The sequence below is a fragment of the Zalophus californianus genome, chromosome 1, assembly GCF_009762305.2.
Source record: "Zalophus californianus isolate mZalCal1 chromosome 1, mZalCal1.pri.v2, whole genome shotgun sequence".
In the NCBI taxonomy this organism is placed as follows: Eukaryota; Metazoa; Chordata; class Mammalia; order Carnivora; family Otariidae; genus Zalophus; species Zalophus californianus.
The window spans coordinates 202,155,253-202,176,768 of record NC_045595.1 but is presented as its reverse complement, the minus strand read 5'-3'; the positions used below and the strand labels follow the sequence as shown (position 1 = coordinate 202,176,768).

At 47.7% G+C, this 21,516-nt stretch overlaps 1 protein-coding gene across 11 annotated transcripts in view; it reads left to right on the top strand.

The window, feature by feature from the left end:
- TIAM1 (TIAM Rac1 associated GEF 1) overlaps positions 1-18,292 on the top strand; it is a 368,940-nt gene extending 350,648 nt beyond the window's left edge. For all 11 annotated transcript variants that reach the window (XM_027584315.2, XM_027584314.2, XM_027584311.2 and 8 more), the window contains 6 exons: positions 1,910-2,018; positions 6,603-6,661; positions 7,164-7,266; positions 9,589-9,676; positions 11,970-12,142; positions 15,720-18,292. In XM_027584315.2, coding sequence (XP_027440116.1) covers positions 1,910-2,018; positions 6,603-6,661; positions 7,164-7,266; positions 9,589-9,676; positions 11,970-12,142; positions 15,720-16,189 — 1,002 coding nt within the window. In that variant the 3' untranslated portion in view covers positions 16,190-18,292. The remainder of the gene's footprint in view (positions 1-1,909; positions 2,019-6,602; positions 6,662-7,163; positions 7,267-9,588; positions 9,677-11,969; positions 12,143-15,719) is intronic.
- The last annotated feature ends 3,224 nt before the right edge of the window (positions 18,293-21,516 follow it).

Sequence of the window (21,516 nt, the reverse complement as noted above, 5' to 3'; positions counted from 1 at the left end):
AAACACAGGTGTGTGGGCTAGCTGAGCTTTGGCTTCTCTTGGTGAGCTCCAGAGCGTAAGGCTCAGGTGTGTCCTCGTTGAACACAACTAGGCTTAGGCATGCCCTTTCCATGCCTGGAAGCGGGGAGCTCAGGAGGCCTGGTGGAAACTTGTTATGGCAAGTCCATGGCCCAGGGCACATGGCCAAGCCCAGAGTCATCAAGGATTTGCCTGGTCTAGTGGGAGGTGCTAGAAAGATCACATGGCAGAGGGTGCAGACCCAGAATCATGTTGGAAGGAGGAAGTAGAGTTTGGACAACCATCTGCCCTAGCAACCTTTTAATCACTTTTAAAGACGTACCCCTAAGGCTGGAGACCAGAATGCTGCCTGGGAAGCGGACTTCTGTGTATAAGCACTGCTGTGTGGGTGCTTGGGGCACGGGTGGTCGAGACTATATAGTTTCCTTGGCTGATCCTGTCCTGCGAGGTTGGTTGGCTAGTTACTTCATATGTCCAGACAAGCTAATATGATGGCTGAGATGTTTTTTTTTGTTTTTTTTTTTTTACCCTTGGCTATACTACTAATAATACAGGTCAGTAATAGAGTAATTATTATCCTAACGAACACCGAGTCATGACAGTGGCAGCAACACCGCTGTATTTTTTACTGCTGGAGCCACATTCCCAGCCTCATAGTCTGGCTTGGTGACTCAGGAAGAGCAATGCCAGATGGCCCTGGGTTCAGCAGAGGGTTGCTCAGTCGCCACTGTATCTAGAAACCCTGTCAGAGCATAAGCAACAGAACGAACCGGACCCCATGTGTCTTTGAGAAGCTCAACGTCAACGTTTTATTTATTTATTTATTTATTTATTTATTTATTTATTGAGAGCAGGAACACAAGCAGGGGCAGAGGGGGTGGGAGAAGCAGGCTTCCCGCCGAGCAGGGAGCCCGATGCGGGACCTGGGATCATGACCTGAGCCGAAGGCAGACGCTTAACGACTGAGCCACCCAGGCACCCCTACATCAACGTTTTAAATATCTGAAATGCTGCCTTGAGCTTGATTTCTGCGGATGCAGAGCCTGCCGACAGCTTACGGTATTTATCAGTGGGTGGACTGTGGTCTCTAATTGTTATGAGGCCTTGTTCTCTGATGTGGTTGCCCTGAGAGCAGGTCGAGACACCAGATGATCCTCCCACTAGTGAGTGTGCTGCTGAGAGGGTAGGAGGAGACGTGGGTGGGCTCGCACGAGGGCCCCGGACTCCGGTGAGAAAGGCAGACAGGGCTGTCGAGAGGCGTAGGCACCGGATTACTGCAGAACCATGTCTGGATGGCTCTCCAGAACTCACTGGGATGGGCTGGCACTTGACCTTCCCGGCCGTGCGACTGGACCTCACGGCGTCTGCGAATCCCAGAGCTCAGGCTGCACACCCTTCCAGAGCTCTCTTCAGACTCCTCGGTTGGCTTCTCCCTCCTCGAAAGTGAAATGAAATCTTCAGAAAGAGTTGGAAGAAGAAAAAATAATTGATTCCACTGTTTTCTGGGAAAAGACCTTGACTCCAAGGGGGCTTAAACTCGCAGGTGGAAAGGCCTAGTTTTCTGGGGTGGATCTCTGTGATGATGGCCATTCGTCTCTCCTTGGGCACCTGTCTCCATTTGAACACAGACCTTTGCCAGTTTTGGAGATAGTTTTGACAGATTTACCGTCTGTGAATTTGGTGGGGCCCCAGTTTCTACCTTTTGCCACTTTATTCTTGCAATTCTCATAGACAAACGTGGGATAAAGGGAGGAAAAAAAAGTGACCAGATGTTTTTAAAGACAGTATTTTCATGAGGTAAGATTGACATCAGCCTGCCAGATTTTAAAATGTGAAAATCTGTATGTTTATAACACCACTCGCTAAGGTTTGCCCTGTCCCTGCTTTTCAGGTTGCAGATCTGAGCATGGGGGACCTGCTTTTGCACACCACGGTGATATGGCCAAATCCGCCAGCCTCCCTGGGAAAGTGGAAAAAGGAGCCAGAATTGGCAGCCTTTGGTATGTATCAGAACAGGGGTGGGGCACCTGGGTGGCTCATCAGTTAAGCCATCTGACTCTTGATTTTAGCTCAGGTCATGATCTCAGGGTTGTGAGCTCGAGCCCCGTGTTGGGTGTGGAGCCTGCTTAAGATTCTCTCTCTCCCTCTCTCTCTCTCTCTCTGCCCCTCCCTGCTTGCTCTCTCTCTCTCTCAAAAAAAAAAAAATAATAATAACAGGGTTGGTAGGGGGTAGCACAGAGAGGGAACCTAGGCTTAGTTTCAAAATAAGAATATTTCTTTCTCAAGACCCAGTTTATTAACGTTAAGTTCATTACAGTTACCTGAATCGGTCTCCCTGCCCCAGCCACCAACATGTCCCAAATAGTAAACGAAACCTTCCAGGTCCGTCTGGCCAGTGGCACCACCCCATTACGTGGGAGAGAGAGGATGTCCTTGCCAGGGCTGCCCCATGTATCAGCACACAGGCAGGGAAAGATTTTGTTGTTGTCACTGCTCTGAATATCTTTTCAAAAGAATGTATTGGGGCGCCTGGGTGGCTCCGTTGGTTAAGCGTCTGCCTTCAGCTCAGGTCATGATCCCGGGATCCTGGGATCGAGCCCCGCGTTGGGATCTCTGCTCAGCGGGGAGCCTGCTTCTCCCTCTTCCTCTGCTGCTTCCCCTGCTTGTGCTCTCTCACTCTCTGTCAAATAAAATAAGTAAAATCTTTAAAAAAACAAAACAAAACAAAAGAACGGGTTAACAATACGCCAAGGAAAACTCGTGAAAAATGAAGACAACACTGCCTTGTTCTGAGACCTCAAATCTGAGCTCTCTCCTCGTCTCTCTGACTCCGCTGCTGTGGGTGGTGCTGGGATTCAGGACATTGGTTCACAGCTGACCTTTTGGGACCACACTGGGGTGCCTTGATCAGTTGTGAGGTGCTTCTCAGTTGCGTGACTAATACTAGCCAAAGCAGAGATGCTCGCGAATGATTTATTTTTTAATAGACTAGTTCGGGTGGATCCGGTTGCTGCAGTCAGAACTCTCACTTGGTTGTATCGGGATAGGCATTTTGAGAGAGAAAACTATGGGAATTGCGTGTAATTCAGGAACTATGGCTCATGGTTGCAGGAAAATTGTTGGTCAACATCCAGTGCTGTTCTGAGTATAAAACAACCAACAGTGCATGTGTTTGTTTTATGTTGTGTCTTTTCCAAGCCCCCACAGAAGATTCATGGGTAGGCACACAATATAAAGGAAATCTAGTATTTTCCATTCTCTTACCTTACCTTGTGTTTCTAGGGGAAAGGGGTGGTCGCTTATTGCTTCTTCAACTGAACACTTCTTTTTTTCCTTTCCCCCACAATGTGAACAGAGTGTCGCCAAATGGAACATCCTAGTGGTATTAAAATCAGAGTGTTGAACATAAAGACTATCGAACTTCCTGCCTCGATCACTCAGCCTTCACCGAAAAACTTAGTGACGTTACTAACATTTTCAAAGAGTAACTAGAGCTGTTGATACCGTTTCCTTAAAAATAACAAAGAGGGGTAGAAGTGTGCAGGGAAAATGTGTGACCTGATACGACAGGAAAGAAAGTATTGGATATTGTAACATGTTGGTAGTTTTTGATGAGCGGCTGCTTTGGGCAGGGGTAGGGATAATTTTACCAGTTGTGTCTCTTTTACTGTAATTTCTTCTTGGAAGGACTGGGAGCTTTCGGATGCTTCTTGGTAGGTCGCTTCTGGGAGGTAGGATTCCAAAGTAAATGACCCAAACCGTCTACCTGTTTCTGATTCTGGGCTACAGATGAATGGTTCCAGAGTTCCACACTGGGATTTTTCATGACTGTCTCCTAAATTGTACAGATTTCCTGTGGTTAGAAATCAACAGATTTAGGGGCACCAGGGTGGCTTATTTGATTGAGCATCTGCCTTCGGCTCAGGTCATGATCTCAGGGTCCTGGGATCGAGCCCTGCATCCGGCTCCCTGCTCAGCGGGAAGCCTGCTTCTCCCTCTGCCCCTTCCCCCTGCTCATGTTCTCTCTCTCTCAAATAAAATCTTAAAAAAAAAAAAAAAAAAAAAAGATTTAAAAGAAGAAAATAATTTGGGAGAAAGGAGGGGTCGACCAACTTTCTCTGTAAAAGGCCACATAGTAAATACTTTAGGCTTCAAGGACCAAGAGGCCATATGTCGTCAAAGGCAGTCATAGACAATATGTAACCAAATGGGCATCTGTATTCACAGGCTGTACTGAGTGGGCCGCGGGCCCCAGTCTGCCAACCATTGGTATAAAGCGTTCTGGGAAATGGTGATTTTGAGGTTTGGGGTTTTTACTTGCCCCTTGCTGCACAGGCTCAGATGGAGAACAGTGTATGTTTCACTCTGCATCACTCTGTTCCCTGCCCCGTGGGTTGCTTCCTGGGGTTAGGAGCGGAGGTGGCTCCCCAGAAGGGAGCCCCCAGCCCATCATCAGTGATCACACTGCCAGTGGATCCCACAGGCGCCAGAGTTAGCAAGGGGAGACGCACCCGAGGCTCTAGGGGAGGCAAGCTTTTTAAGAGTTGTCTCCAGAGTAATGGTAAAGAGAAGCGGGAAGGATTAAAGCCAGGGTTATGAGTAAAGGCAGACTTTCGTCACCATAATGAGATTATTTATGGATTCCCTGTCTGTGAAGGTGCCATGTTGGGCCGTTCTGGTGGCACAAACAGAGCCTTGGAAATGCCTTTCGAAATCAGGAGGAGTTGTTTTAAGGGAAGCAGAGTGATTAACACAGAACTGGCAGCTTTGGGGTTAAAACATAGTTGTCTCTTGTCTTGATTTAAATCTCTAATCTCAGGAAACAGTGCTGCTTTCTTCTGAAACTGAAATCGATGTACTGCCAACCTGGTACCTTGATATTTTGCTCACAGGACAGCTAGTCTGTACTGCGTGTTGATGATCCTCACCTCAAAAAAAAAAAGAAAAAAGAAGAAAAATAATTTGTCTAGGCTTCTGCCTTTTGGGTATTAGATGATCACCTCGGGGGGTGGGTGGAGGGAGTGCTTGGGGCTGCAGGGGTAGCTAGGAGTTTTGATTGAGGTCATGTCTAGGAGATTAGGCAGCACTTGGAGTCAGTTGGTCGGTTAGCCCCAGGGGATCAGGGAGAGCTTAAGGAGGAGGTGGTCATAGCCCCGACTGAGGACCACGCCGGCCCCACCAACTGTGATCCAAGATGGCTGAGGTCAAGGTAAACTGAGGCAGGCCAGTAGCCTTTTTAGAACCATGGCAACCACCCCACTGAGATGTGGTCCCAGGGATGTAGTGGGTCTTCTGAGACTCAGGTCACTGGACACCCTCTCCTGGAGTGGAGCTCCTTCAGTTTTAAAGGACCCGGTTATCCTGGCCACTGGGAGTTCTGGAGGCTTCATGGTGAGCACACAGGGCCCCTTCAGGTGCCCCCCTCAGCCTCTGTGCAGAGCTGGTGCAGCTTCCTTGGCCAGTGGGAACTTTGGAGAGGGAGGCTCTCAGTCCATCCTCCGGGATTCTTGAGGGGGGCCGGATGCTGTGAGTGTGCAGGGCCAGGGGCAGTCCAGACCCAGTGGCTAGAGTTGGTTTCTTTACGCCTTCAGGCTCTTTTCTTCAAGGAAGGTAAGAGCCATCCTGCACAAAGGGGAGGCAGGATGGAAATAGGATGGAAAATGAACCAGACACTTGGGGTTGGTCTCCGTAGGGCCTGGGAGCCTACGCCCACCCCACCCCACCCCAATGAAGAAGTTTTGGAACATCCATTCCCTTTGTAATTCTGGGTCTGGTACAGCAGGCGTGCCCCCTTCTGGCTGCCGTGGGACTGACAGGGCCCCGGCTCTGCCTTGGGGCCAGGACATGCAGGGGAACGGAGTCCCTGCCACCCAGAGCCAAGGATGGGCTCGCTCCACTTCCGGCCCTCTGGGCGCCGCTTCTTCCTCCCCTGTAGGAGGGGTCAGAGTCTCCGAGTAGCCACCATGCTTGGCATTGTTCAAGGAATTCTATGGACTGTGCATGACTATTGTGTCTCCCCACCCCTCAAAGACTGGAAGAATAAACCGGCCTACTCCCTGTTTCTAAATGCTTCCTGTGATTCAGCCTTCTGGGAGGAAGTGCAAACGCATTCGGCTTCATAAACTAATTTTCATTTCTTCGGGTCAGAAAGATGAATTCTGTGTCCCAAACTCTGAACACTCTGTGCGTGCATGTGTACCATTAGGCTGGTTGGCATAGGTCTAAATCGCCATAGGCGATATTGTTATTATCACTGACCTAGTACATTTCTGTTAACATGTGTATCGCTGGCGTTTTAAACTTGAGATGACACCATAGTTAAACGCTGTTTAACCCAAAAGTTTCCAGTGGGGCGGAAGGGTTTATTTCCATTTATTTGGGCTTTCTGTGTTTTTATGGAACCTGGAAAGCGTTGTCTCAATAGGCTGGGTGAACGGGCGGAAGGTGAAGTCGGCGCTGGCTCATCTCGCTGCCTTCTTCCGAGCTGTAGTGTCAATAACCCCACGTTAGCGGGGTTCAGGGGAAAGCCCCACGCGTTACATGCTTGTAACCGCCTGTGTCTTTTTTTTTTTTTTTTCCTCCAGTCTTCAAAACTGCTGTGGTCCTTGTATATAAAGATGGCTCCAAACAGAAGAAGAAACTTGTAAGCATCTTATTTCTACCCCTTGACCAGACACCAGCCTCTTAGGATTTTCTTGCCTTTTGTTTTTTTTTTTTTTTTAACTTTTTTAAACACATTTGAAGTTGTTGCTAAGGTCTGGAGGAAATTGCCCATCCTGCCTTCTCTCTGGCGGGCTCACGTCGAGAGCATGAAAGCGAATAGCTGTCGGGCCTGCCGTAGCCAGGACCTTCCCCACACTTGTTTGCTTTTTCTGTTCTCCTTCTGGGGGTCTCTCTTCTCCGCCTTCCCATGTCTCTCGTTTACCTGGATCTGGTCAGTGAACTCATTTGCACACCCCGTGCTTGTTTATCACATGGCCTCTTGCTTTCTGTTGGACTAACCAAAGTGCCGGTAGGGCTGATGTACCTCCAGACAGGCGTGGGGGTTCCAGGCTCACTGATCTTCTGGGGGCAGGGGGGTGGGGCAGTCCGGTCCAGGCTAGAGTAGACTGTTCTCAGGCACCTGGTTCCTTCTCTTCCTGCAGGTAGGATCTCACAGGCTTTCAATTTATGAGGACTGGGACCCCTTCCGATTTCGGCACATGATCCCTACCGAAGCTCTGCAGGTTCGAGCTTTGGCGAGTGCAGGTAAACCCTGAAACGTGCCAGGTGCACGTGTTTGACATGTGTGTGAATTGTTGGTCTGAACCTGTTCTCTTGGTCGATCCACCCTACTACCCTTTTTTCTCGTATATTTAACTCTCTTTTCCCCCAGTCTCTCCCCTGCCTCTTGTTTATTCAGCCTTTTATTAACTATTTGAATGAATGAATGACCTGAGTGAATGGATGTGATGTCTTCAATATCGTTCCAAGGAATTCCAGTCGTTTTGTTTTATATATTAATATTACAGTGCCTGATGTCAGAGTAGCAGTGAGTCTTGTACTTCTGGACAGAATCCTTGAGACCATGAGCAAATAAAGCCCATGTAAAATAACTCACTTGCTTTTTAACCGGGAGACCAGAAAAGACCACCAAAAGCACAAAAAAGCCATCAAATACATATTTGTGTGTGGGTGTGAAGCATTACAAACTTTGTATTAGTGTGGAGGCCTTTGAAATATCAGGCCTTTTTCTGTGATCCAAATAGCAGTGAAACGAGTTGTCGGATAGCAAGGAATATACTTGTTAATACGAATTAGATGGTGCTTTAAGCTCAAGAGAAGAGCCATGCACGCCAGCAGGGTATTGACCAAGAGGACTATTTCTGTCATTCAGAGGCCCCATCCAGGGCCTAATTTGAGGCCATTCTAGGGAAGACCTGTAAGCAGTGGCTCTCCTGAGCACACCCCAGAGGGGGCACCTTGGGGGTCAGGTAGAAACTCTCAGGCCAGCAGGTGCAGCCGTCTGGTTAGACAGGGAGGCCATGGAAGGGACCTCCACACATACACGGTAGATCCCTATTTCTATATCCTCTCTGGCATCTGATATGTCCACTGTGAATTGCTCATCTTTCCCCCACTTCTACCTGTCACCTCCATGAGCAAGAAAATTGGCTGTGATCCTCATAAGCCACGTCTCCTTCATCCAATATCATGTGGTTTTTAGGAAACGTTCAGTTATTCACCCAGATTCAACTAGATGTAGCTTCCTACACTGTTGTGATCCCTTAGAGTAGAAAACATCAAATGCAAAACCCACATCGGACCAATGTATTCAAGGCAAACGTATTCATTTGCCTTAAGAAGGTTTCTTCCTGATCTTCCAGCACAGAGATTTACTCTGGTGCCTTTTTACTTAACGATTTGATTTTCGAGACCCTGTACATTGTAGGTCTAACTCAGCTGTAATGGCATTCTGAGGTTCGGGCACTTAAACACTATTCTTGTCCTATTTTGCAATCTTAGGTTGCAGATTATCTAGTTTGTGTTTCCTTCTGCCTGGTTTATAAGGTGGAACGCTTATGTTCATAGAAAACTGCAGGCCTCTGAGCCAGAAATTTTCCCTTCATTGAGGACTAAATACATAAAGAATTTAAATTTTGAAAACAAAGCCATCGTTGTGATATGCCGTTCCATTCTCACTCTGCTTTTCATTCAAATCAAGCTTAAAACAATCAAGATAAAAGCTTATTCTAACAAAGTTATAAAAACCAGCCAACATGTTTCTCATTATGAGATACTTTCCGGTGGATCTGAGAAATCAGAACGTGCAGTTGCTTGATTTTTATCTTCGTTTGGGAAGATTTGTGGAAATTTTGGCAGACGAGCCCTGGCTGGGGTTAAATAATGTGGGCACAATGAGGGTTTGTGACCAGGGCTCTGGCCCACTGGAGAAGGCCGAGACCTCACTGTGTGCAGTCTCGATGTTTAGAGTGATTGTTCCTTTCACAAACACTCTGTTCAGGACCTAAAAGAATATGGTACTGCAGGCATTGTAAGGCTTAGAAATTAAAGCCTAACTGTTCCCCACCTTCTCAGCGTCCCATTTTTGCTTCCCTCAGAGTGGGTACCCCGGGGGTGCTGAGAAAGCAGAACCCTGTTTGTCCAGGGCACTAGGCCTGGTCACTCGCAGGGAGGGCTCCCGCCACGGACATGAGGACCTGCCTCTCTAGCACTGGCCTGGTGGAATCTGGCTTTACAACTCGTTACTCAGCTGAAATGGTTCCGCCAAACAGGCTGTGCCTCGAAAGGGGGCGGTTCTGGAATCAATATGATGGACTGATTGCCCTTCTAGACCATCGAGCAGGAGATTTCAGCAACTGGAAATTTTCCAACTGTTCTTTTCCTTCACACCCATTAAGGCTTTCCCTTTGTCTCTTTAAGATGACAAGGATGGCAGCGAAGTACCTTTGGCCTTTGGAGGCTCTGCACTCTGGAATCTTAGAGCAAGGCGTAGAAAATGCTTTTGTAAAAATGCAAATAAATCTCTTTGAGACACACCCTAATTCGTTCTTGTTTTAATTTGTCTAGATGCAGAAGCAAATGCTGTGTGTGAAATTGTCCATGTGAAATCTGAATCTGAAGGGAGGCCGGAGAGGGTCTTCCATCTGTGCTGCAGGTGAGCCTGGGGCCGGGAGGGATGTGACTCCTCGATGTCCCTCCCCGCTCTGGGGTCTGCACGTCAGCCTGTGCGTCCCTAGACGCCACATGCTTTTTCTTGCACATTTCAGAAATGAGCTAACACTTATTAAATAACACTAATTGGGGGGCACCTGGGTGGCTCAGTCAGTTAGGCGTCTGCCTTCGGCTCGGGTCTTCATCTCAGAGTCCTGGCATCGGGCCCCGTGTCAGGCTCACTGCTCAGTGGGGAGTCGGCTTCTCCTTCTGCCCCTCCCCCCACTCATGCTTGCTCTCTCTCTCTCTCTCTCTCTCTCTCTCTCAAATAAATAAAATGTTTAAAAATAAATAACACTAATTGGACACGTTAAACTGGTTTTATCAGAACATAGACAATAACCTCATTAACTTCCTATCTTTCTAAAAGGAAGTAGGAATTTTCTTGTATATGTAACGTTCAATTGAGGGCTTTCTTCCCATAGTTACATTTGATTAGAAGTAGATTAGAAGGACGTGGCTGTCTTGTACTATTTTGTTTTGGTGTTTAGATGCATTGTTTATACTGTGGCATCTCTGAGATGAGGCAGATGGAGAACCAGCTGGGACGAGGTGAGAGGGGGTGCAGGCGCTACCCGGGTCCTGGTCATGTAGAGAGATTTCGAATAGGGAGGTTGCCACAAGTTGCTCAGGTTCACCTGCAGATCTCAGGAGGAAGCTGGACTTAGAAGGGCTTCTACTTATTTCTTCTTGTTCTTTTCCTGACCCCCTTGTCCTTCCCTCTCCTCCTCCTCCATGAGACTTGAAGACCTTTTTCAAATGCAGCCAGTTCTCCGTCTCTTTGTTTTTTTGCCTAAAAACTGTCAAAATGAATGGTCCCAATGGCCAGTGTTCTGGTGTATTTTGTTTGACATATGATCTATACTCAGTTAGGCTTTAAGCTAATCATGGGTACTTAGTGATTTACTCAGTACTTCCCCAGTACCCCACACCCTGGGTAGTAATATGCTATAATTTCCCTACAAAGAAATCTGACAGAGTTGGAACGCCTGGGTGGCTCAGTTGGTTAAGCGTCTGCCTTTGGCTCAGGTCATGATCCTGAGGTCCTGGGATCGAGTTCTGCATCAGGCTCCTTGCTCAGCGGGGAGTCTGCTTCTCCCTCTGCCTCTCCCTCTGCTTGTGCACACGCGTTCTCTCTCTCTCTCTCACAAATAAATCTTTTTTAAAAAAAAAAAGATCTGACAGAATCAATGTTGTTGTGATTATTAGCAATATTTTTTCATGTTATTGCTAGCATCATAAGAAGGCACATTAACCAAGCATGAACTATGCTAAGCCCCTTACATGCATTATTTCATTTAGCCAGACTGAGGTACATTCTTCCGTTTTACGTATGGGGAGCCAAGGCTCTTGGAGGGTACTTTGCCTAAAATATTATAGCAAATGATCACTGAGTTCAAACTCAGGTAGGTTTGACTTCAAAGCCCCTGTTTTGTGTATCTGCATCACCTCTCTGTGTTGAGTGAGAAATCAATAAAGGGCAGAATGTGGGAGGCTCCTGGGACTAGAATTGACATTTTTTTTCAAATGATCCACATGTGGTTTGGGTGCCATCTTTACCATTTGTGGTTTTGTTGGTAAGGTCCCTGGGGTCTGGTGAGCCTGCTCCTAGAGATGCAATATTTGTCATTAATAAGGAATACCAGGTGACACTTACCTGGGTAAAAATGCAGAGAACCTAATGAGAAAAATGACTCTTACACAGGAAGTACTTTTTTACTGTGGGAATTAGGACTTGGGAAGATTGTCCGGTTCTCTACAATGTAGCGTTAACTTGTTGAAATGTGTCATGGGAGTAGTTGATATTTAACAGAAGGCCGGCTCAAGAGGGAACTAAGGATGTTGGTTGGGACATCAGACTTCGGGTGCTCTGCAGAGCTGAGAATCCTGTGGTTCAGTTGCCTGCAAAAGCATTTTAGAATGAAAGGCTTTGCCGTTAAGTATCAAGAGCAGAGTCTGGCAACGTCTGGGTGCAGGATCAATCTGTTCATTAATGGGCTGTCTGTCCCACATTAGCTGCAGGAGATGAATCACAAAGCGTAAAGGGAAAGAAGAATGTATTCTCTATCACCAGCGATGAAAACATGGCTCAGCCTAGAAACTGGAGTTGTGGCCTCAGTCTTTATAACCTTTGGCCCTTGGGGATGTTTGTTGGGCTGCACCCGAGAATATTAGAAGTTCCCCATGTGTTAAGTACTTTTCCCCTAACACGTGTCAATCTTCTTTTCTTTTCATAGCTCTCCAGAGAGCAGGAAAGATTTCCTGAAGGCTGTGCATTCAATCCTGCGTGATAAGCACAGAAGACAGCTCCTCAAAACCGAAAGCCTTCCCTCATCCCAGCAATATGTACCTTTTGGAGGAAAAAGATTGTGTGCGCTCAAAGGGGCCAGGCCAGCCATGAGCAGGGCAGGTACTGTGGGAATTCCGACGTTCAAGATCCCCGTCACCCCCGCTCCACTGTAGGACTCCAGTGAGCTTGACGTTTTTATTGAGCAAGAATTAGACGTGGCCTTGTGGGGGGCTAACGTTGGAGCACAGCTCTTCCCTGGTGTGAGCTTCCTTGCCCTTGCCTCCTTCCCAGCAGCTCCCTGGGGATCCACCCTTCCATTTACTCCTCTTGCCCTCCCTCCAGCTTCCCTTTGCCGCCCTTCTCCTTTTGGCTGGGGACTCCTCTCTCATTCGCCAAGCCAGGAAGTGAGCGCATTCTCTTTCTGGAGGGGCTCTCCCAGCCTGCTTGTGGAATGAGAGTCGCTACTTTGCATGCCAGCCAGCTATTCTAGCCAAAAGCAGTGTGTCATGTCTCAGCAAGGTCATGGCCCACCATTCTGAGAACATGGTGGCCTTGTAATCTGGAAACGCGGCAATGCCTGTTCTCAGTAAGGAGTCCATGTTTGGTGGACCAGATGACACATCAGATTTTTACCCTTGCCTTACGCCTGCAACTTTATTTTTAGCTTCAGTGTTAGTTTGGGGAAGCCTTGAGCTGCTATTGGTAAAGAGGAATGTAGAGCTTAAATGGTGCCAGAGTAAATAGTCTTTTAGGACTAGAATTGTCACTGTGGAGCAGGGAGGAAGGAAGACCTATACTACCATCTATAAACAGCAGTAAAATATATCTAGGAAGAAGGATGTTTTCATGATGTAGATATATTAATGACATCAAGATATTAACACTTTTATCACTCCTTTCTTAAGAGGCAGCCCCGAATTTGTCAGGGAAGATTCCAGTAAAAGAGCCTTCCTTTGCATTTGTCAAAAGGTTCTGACCTTTGTCTCGATGACCTTTCCGCCTATTTTCAATTGTGGCGAAGAGGCATGGATAAATTAATTGGGAATGGTTGGAGGTTTTCGCAGACATAGCCTACAAAGCTTGACATGGGATATTACATTCTCTAAGCTCTTGAGTTGGACTGATGTTGGGGGTTAGTTATCTTCAATCTATTCTCCAATCAGTTGATAAGTGTTTATTGAAAACCTGGTGCAGTGAACCCCCAGTGTTCTGTTGGGTTCTCCAAGGTACCTTAAGAGTCTTGCGTACCTCTGTATCCACAATTTCTCATGGAGTCTTCATGTTAAGAAAGCTTTGCGGATCCCTTTGTAAGCTCACAGCAGAGCATTTCTCCTGAGACTTGTCTCACCTAATCCTTTTACTTGCCAGGGGATGCTTATGACCCACCTGTCATAGGCCAGGTTTTGATTGTTATTCAAGGGACTTCAATTCAGAGCTGCATTTACTTTGAAACCTCAGCCACTGTAGTCTGTAGGACCTCAGAAGTTTTCCTGCTGAGACCCATTTGGAAAGAAAACAAAACCAACCCACACCTTACGCTGTCATGAAAACCAAGAGAAACCCTCCATGTCAGCCTGTTGGCTTTGGCTAATTGAAAGATTTTCTGCCCGATGGCTCATTTTCAGCTATTCTGCTTTTGAAATTCCTCACTAGCATCAGGATCTTCACGTTAGATAATTTTAAAGATGGTGCTCGAGGGGGGTCAGCTAGCACTAAGCTTGTCAGTTTTAACAATGCACTGGGAATACTCAAATCAGAGATTGTCTCCCTGAGCCCCAGGAGGCTGGCTGGCCTCTTACGTATCCTTTTAATAAAGGATAAATACTCATGCTTCATTATGCATTGTCATGAATAGCCAGGTAGTTTATTTCTCTGTTCTTTTGGAAAAGGGGAGTAAAGCCAAATATCCTGCCTCAGTACTCAAGTCTGAAAGTACTGTATGTCTGCCAGTAACTCAATTAAAAACTTTTTTTGTTTCAACATTTTCTTATGAAAAATTTCAGATACAGTGCAACAGCTGAAAGAATGATGCACTGACAGAACCTACCATCTATTCTTATAATTGATCTTTTTCTGTATTTTCCTTATCACATATCTATCCATCTATCCTCCATCAACTCATCGTTAGTTTTGACACATTTCAAAAATACAGACATCAACACATTTTACCCCTAAATGCTTTAGCATGCAGGTCATTGGCAAATATTTCCAAGAGCCCGGTTTTGAACTGAGGTAGTTCTAGTGAGGTGATTGGAGAGAGCCAGTCTCCACTACAGGGTGTTGGGGTAAAACTAACCAGGACATCTGCTTCCTCCCAGTGGAGGAGACACGGTGGGTGGGTTGTTTTTTTTCTTTTTTCCATTTTTTTCTGGAAACCTTTTTTCGGTTCCCCTCCTTGATTAAGAGGGATGTCCATTTGTTCTGTATTTTAAGATTATAGAACACCTCGGAACCATAATGGGAACACAGGGGTCTGAGGCAGAGGATGGCCCACTCAGTGGCCTGCGACCTGCTGTGTTTGGTAGTCACTGGGGCTAGTCCTCTCGCTTCTAAAGCAGCACTGAAGCAGTTTAGTGGTTTTGAGGGCTTAGGTTTCAGGAACGCTGCTCCTAATTGGTGTCTAGGCTCTCCCCCTCCATTGGAAAGCCCGCGTTGCATTTCATCTGCTCAGGTCTCACGCAGTAGCCACTTGACTAGCGAGGGGCAGCATTTCCCCGCGTGCATGCGTGTGTGTGTGTGTGTGTGTGTGTGTGAATGTTCATTTGCCTGACTGGGTGGCGTCTTGTGTGTTTGTCTAGAATAATTCTGGCTTCCCAGAAGGCAGTACGGTGAACGAATGAATTCTGAGATTTGTTTTCTCTTGTTAGTCACTTCCTAGAGCACTTGGAGGATCAATGGCATGGGTGTCATATATTATTTATTTCTCATGCCACTCAGGCACCGATATTTTAATTGCTTTGTAGGAGAGAAATCGGTGATACACAGAACGTAGTCAGCGGGGGCTACAGCTCCCATTTGCGTAGCTTCCCAGTGGATGTGGGGCTTCGGCAGAACGAGGGCAGGGCGGCCACTGGAGACTTGGTATGTCCGAGAGTAGCTCTGCCCTAGGCTCTGTGTGAGGGACGCCACGCCCTTAACTAACTGCAGATCCTCCAGAAATGGTACGTTTGGTTTCCCGGAAAGCAGTATAGCTTGGCCCAGTGCTTCTGCCTCCTTGGCACATCATGGTGGTGTCTACCAAGACAGTGGAACTCTAGAAGCATCCCCCACCCTTACTAAAGACCCATTCCAGCTAAATGTCCCTGGGACAGCCCTTCGGGATCCCCAGAGCTCTGTGCCATGTGACAGTGTCAGGGTTGAGGGCACTAACTAATCCCAAGGTCGGTGGTCTCCTTGGGTGCAGCACAGGACAGAGAAGTGGATTGTTTCAGAGGAAGGTGAACCCCCTTTTCCCGATAACCAACACCCCTCCCCGTGTCCCTCTGTCCATCCCCCCTTTGCCCTTCGGTCAGTTGCTATAACATTCTCCAAGTCCAGACATCCATGTGGAGTAAAATCTGGACTTTAAGCCCCGAACGACAGCAAGGCACTAAATAAATCCCATGTAGTTTTTCCTTTCTTTGCTTTCCTGTCTGGATTGTCATCGCATGTAAAGCATGTGGGGGTTTGATTTTTATATTTTTGTGTGTGTGTGCAGTGTCCGCCCCAAGCAAGTCTCTTGGGAGAAGGAGGCGGCGCCTGGCTCGAAACAGGTTTACCATTGACTCTGATGCCGTCTCTACCAGCAGCCCGGAGAAAGAGTCCCAGCAGCCCCCCGGTGGCGGGGACACTGACCGGTGGGTGGAGGAACAGTTTGATCTTGCTCAGTACGAAGAGCAGGAGGACATCAAGGAGACAGACATCCTCAGTGACGATGATGAGTTCTGCGAGTCCGTGAAGGGCGCCGCAGTGGACACAGAGCTCCGGGAGCAGCTACAGGCTGCCTCCATCAGTCAGCGGGAGAGAGGCCGGAGAGCCCTGGATAGTCACGCGTCCCGCATGACGCAGCTCAAGAAGCAAGCCGCCCTCTCGGGCATCAATGGAGGCCTGGAGAGCCCGGGTGAGGAAGTCATTTGGGTTAGGCGTGAAGACTTTGCCCCGTCCAGGAAACTGAACACAGAGATCTGACTGTCCCTCTCCCCGCTAGAGAGTGTGTGTAGATACTGCACCCCGCCCCCGCCGCCCTGCCCTCACTCTGCCCTCCCCTCCTGTCCCCCTCCTGTCCCCCTCCTGTCCCCGCGAGGAGGAGAATGTTCCCTTAGGTCGCACTCTTGCACACATGGTCTTGGCGGCTGACTTTTTTTCCGAAGCCATGTAGCCACCCAACTTCGTCATTTCTAACGACATCGGGAAGAATTGTTCAGAATCCCAAATAAGCTCGAGTCCTATCTTCTGTATATTACTAAGGGCTTTTATTTATTTCTCAACTAATCAGGGCTGGAAGAATTAAAAAATTGAAAAAAAAAAAAAAGAAAAAAGATCCTACAGCACTGGAAAGCGAGTGACCCCCAGGAGTTTAAAGTATGTACAACAGATTAGTTGAAGGGATAGTGCACACAAAAATAATAATAATAATAATAATAAAAGTCACTCTGTCTGAAATCAGTCCAGAAGCCATCTCTTAGTTGGGGAAACCACCTTCAAACACAAAATGCCACAAAGCAACTGTACAGCCTAACAGTGTTCTTACTCCTTTCCCTCTTCAATGTCTGAGAATATCTGTGTATTTTAAGAATGTGTGAGGAGATGGTGGAGATGTATGTTTTGATGAGCCATTGGTTTGTTTTTTTTTTTTTTTTCCTCTCTCTCTTCTGTTTTGGTCTATGGCTGGTCTTACTCCATGTCCGTGTCGGAAGTTCTAGTTTTGCATAGAATTGTAAAGATGCCAAACTCTTTGAGAGGAGATCCAAATTTATCACTTGAAAAAAAAAACACTATTTTTTGTATTTTACCTGAGATGCAGGGGCACAAACAGATGAGAATTTTACAGTGTTAGTGTAACTGAGTCTAAAAAAAAAAAAAAAAATGAGGATTTTACCTTTTACAGAGAGAGTGAGGCATGGTGATTTATATTTATATACGAAAGGCCAACAAGATGCTTAGGAGAAACTTTTTTTCCAAGAAGAAGATTTCTTTTTGTTTTCTTTGTTTGGTTTTGGTTTTGGTTTGTTTTTTATTTTTTTTTAATGTTTGACTCTCTGTCTGAGATGGGAGTTTGGCTGGATTAAACATGACACCCGATGGGCGTGTGTGTGTCTGTTGCACATGGCGGGGGAGGGGAGGCTCCTTCTCAAGGGGTTGCCATGGTGATCATTGGTTTTCCCATCAAAGTTGCATCTTCATCCATAGATTACCTATCCCTTCCCTGACGGTCCATACCAAACCTCTTAACAGGACAGCCTCTTCAAAAACATCCCTTGTGTTTCATACTTTCTACATGCCAGCGAAACAGGGTAAACATGCTGAAAAGCTAACATTCTAAACAGATTTCCAAATAGGAAGAACAAAAACAAGTTAAAGCACTTTCGATTTTTTTTAAACGGTTTATAGCTTTTTTTTTTCCTTCTTCCCGTTTCACAATGTCCACTTCCTAAGAAGGGTTTAAATAATATGAAAACTTTCTTTTTGGGGAAAATATCTATTTGGTGTTTGACACATCAGTAGGTACTTTAAAGACCTGAATTTTATAGTAGCTTTAGGAATTATATTTTATAAAAATCAGTTATGACTTTATATTTCCAGACAATAGAGAGTTCAGAACATCATGCTCCTATGCCCCTGCTTGCTTTACCCGCTTCCCCACCCTATATCCTCCCCTTTTTGGGTTTCCAGGGCTTTGAGCTTGATCTTTTGAAAGTTTTATTCTATTAAATTTTTGCTATATCTTCTGATTTTCTTAAAAAGCTCTAGAATGGTTTCTATACCCTTTGTACCACTGCATTGTTCCATATCACCTCCAGTTCGATTGTGTCCGGATGGAAAAGTGAAGCAGAGGCTTCTGATAAAGTCACACTTACTAATCCCAGTGCAACAGTTCCGTCTGAAAAATGCTGGAAAGTCAGGTGCTTGGAGAGGGTGCCATTGTCTCTTGTACATAAGGTCATGACGTGTCTATGTCAAAAGTTCTTATATATTTCTTTTATAAGCTGAAAGAAGGTCTATTTTTATGTTTTTAGGTCTACGAATGGAACGTTGTAAATGCCTGTCAAACAATAAAAATGCTGAAAAGTGTCTGGACAGTCCTGTGCCTTTTTGGGCGGGACGATGGATATGGACTGTTGGCGGGAAGGAGTTCTGTGGGAGGAAATTCTTGGGAGTGCCCGTTTTTTTCTCTCTCTCTCTAAATAATTATGAGCATCAAGGGAAGGCTGACTTGGTAGAGCTTAAAGGTCTTTTGATTGATATTTTCCAAATCGAGGTATAATTGACCTATACTATTACGTTAGTTTCAGGTGGACGACATACAATAATTCGGTATTTGTATATATTGCAAAAGGGCCACCACAGTAATCCACTGAACATCTGTCCCCGCACAGAGCTATAAATGTTTTTTTTTCTTGTGATGAGAAACTTCAAAGTCCACTCTCCTAGCTACTTTCAAATATGCAGTATGACGTTTTCACTGTAGTCTCCAGGATGTAAGTTACTTCCCCAGGACTTTTCATTTTGTAACTGGAAATTGGTACCTTTTGCCCCCTTGGACCCATTTTGTCCGGTCTCCCATCTCTGGCAACCACTGGTCTGTTCTCTGTGTCCGTGGGCTTGGTTTTTGTTGGTTTTGGTTGGGGGGAGTTGTTTTTAGATTCCCCATATAAGTGAGGTCGTGTGGTATCTTTTTCTGTCTGTAGAGCTTGAATTTTTTTTAAAGATTTTGTTTATTTATTTGAGAGAGAGAGAGAGAGAGCAGAAGTGGGGGGCGGGGAGAGGAAGGGGCAGAGGGAGAAGGAGAAGCAGGGAGCCCGATGAGGAACTCGATCCCGGGACCCCGAGATCTTGACTTGAGCCAAGGGCAGATGCTTCAGCTGACTGAGCCACCCAGGCGGCCCCAACCTTGAAGTTTTAACCAAAAAATAAATAAATAAAACAATTGTTCCGCATCTTGAACTTTTTTTTTTTAAGATTTATTTATTTTTAGAGGGAAAGAGTGAGCAGGGGGAGGGGCAGAGGGAGAAGGAGAGAGAATCTCAACCAGACTCCCTGCTGAGTGCAGAGCCCAGCGCGGGGCTCAGTCCCACAATCCCGAGATCATGACCTGAGCCAAAAATCAGGAGTTGGATACTTAACCAACTGAGCCACCCGGGCGCCCCAGCATCTTGGTCTATTGATTTGAAGACTAGGAAATAGCACAATTCCGTATCGATATCCACACTGAGCACTTTCCCAGCCTCCTGCCCCCTCCCGGAGGGGCAGGCTGAGGGGTGCCTGGGGAAGTACTGGGGCAGAGTGCAGAGCTTAGACTGGCCTGGGTGGGTGAGCTCCTGAGCCCGCAATCTGCCACCACATTTTGTCACTGGGGGGTTTGCTGTCTGGGTCTTCCACAGAATCACAAGAAAAGTAAACGCGGCCTTGGGCATCCCCTTCCCTTTCAGAGTCTTCATCTTACCGTTCCTCAGTCCCTTATGAACCTTACCCAATCAGAGTTTACCCCGCCGACACCTGCCCTCCAGGCGAACACGCTTTCTCCTGCCTGCCTTGTGTGAACTAGAATACTTCCCACAGGAGCAGGTGAGGACCTGCTCTGCAGTGTGGTTTGTGGATCAGCTGTGTTGGCCCTGAACCATGCGAGCCCGGGAGAAGCGCAGAAACTACCCCACCCAGACCTACTGAACCAGGACGTGCATTTTAACAATATCCCCGGTTGATCCCTATGCGGGTTCAAGTTTGGGAAGTGTTGGTTGGGCTATATCCAAACATTTTGATGTTGAATAATGATTTGAAGCACATCGTGCTTCTTAAAGTATATTCAGGCTCTGCTCTAGCCCTCAGTTTTTTTTGAAAGTTCGAATTCCACCCCATAGGTTTCTTTTTCTTTTTTTAAAGATTTTATTTATTTATTAGAGAGAGAGCACACAGGCAGGGGGAGCAGGCCCCCCGCTGAGCAGGGAGCCCAATGCCGGGCTCGATCCCAGGATCGAGGGGGACCCTGGGACCTGGGACCATGACCTGAGCCGAAGGCAGATGCTTAACCCGCTGCGCCACCCAGGTGCCCCAGAAACATTTCTCTCTGTACCCGTTGTATTCCTTTTAGGGGATGACTGAAGCCAGCCCGGCGCTTGATGGGATTAGTCTAACAGTTCGCACGTGGTAGTGGTGAGATTGGAGTTTTTGGGCTGCTCTCCTCTCCAATCTCTGAGGCTAGCAGCGTGGAGCCGGAGAGCGCTCCAAGTCAGGTACACAGACGTAACCATGCCTTTTTCACCCTTAGTTTCTTTCTCAGGCTCCTATCCTGCCGGGCTGGCAGGAAACACCCTCAGTTCCCTGCTCTCTGCAGCCCTCCAGCCACGGAGGAGGTGATGATGGCCGTGACGACTGTCCTTGCCCACAGGCTTTTTCACGTTTGGTGGCGGACGGACTGGTGTTTCCGTTAGCCCGACTCTGGTTCCCCGCACAGGGCACCTCTGCAAGCAGGGCCCCCCCAGCATTTTGTGTCCGGCTGGGATGTTGCCCAAGCTCTTCCCACTTAAGTGGATATGCCTTAATGCTTGTGTGTGGGGTTATGGGGGGTTGAGGCTGTGGGGGTGCTGTGGGGCTGGAGGGGCTATGTGCGGGGGTGTGTGTGGGTGAGGCTATGTGTGTGTGGCAGGGGTGTGGGGCTGTGTGGGAGGTGGGGGGTAGGTCTATGTGTGGGGAGCTCTGTGGAGCGGTGGGGGGGGCCGGGGATGTGGGGGTGGGGAGGCTGTGTGGAGGGAGCTGTGTGAGAGGTGGTGGGGGGTGTGGGAGAGGGTGTGTGGTGGGGGCTATGTGGGAGGGGGTGAGGGGTGGAGGGCTATGTGTGCAGGGTGTGTTGTGGGCTGTGTGTGACTGCGGGGCTGTGGGGGGTGCTGTGGGGGGGACCATATGTACGGCAGTGGGTGTGAGTATGTGGTGGGGTGTGGAGCTCTGTGTGGGGGACTGAGCGTGGGGGGTGGGAGGGGCTGTGTAGGGAGGGCTGTTGGGAGGTGGTGTGGGGAGTGGGGGGCTATGTGTGGGGAATTGTGTGTGGGTCTGTGTGAGTGTGGGAGGGTGTGGGACTGAGCGTGGGGGGTGGGAGGGGCTGTGTAGGGGGGGCTGGGGGGCTGTTGGGAGGTGGTGTGGGGAGTGGGGGGCTATGTGTGGGGAATTGTGTGTGGGTCTGTGTGGGTGTGGGAGGGTGTGGGACTGAGCGTGGGGGGTGGGAGCGGCTGTGTAGGGGGTGCTGTGTGTGGGGGTCTGTATGTATGGCAATGGGTGTAGGTGGGGGGCTGGGGGGCTGTGTC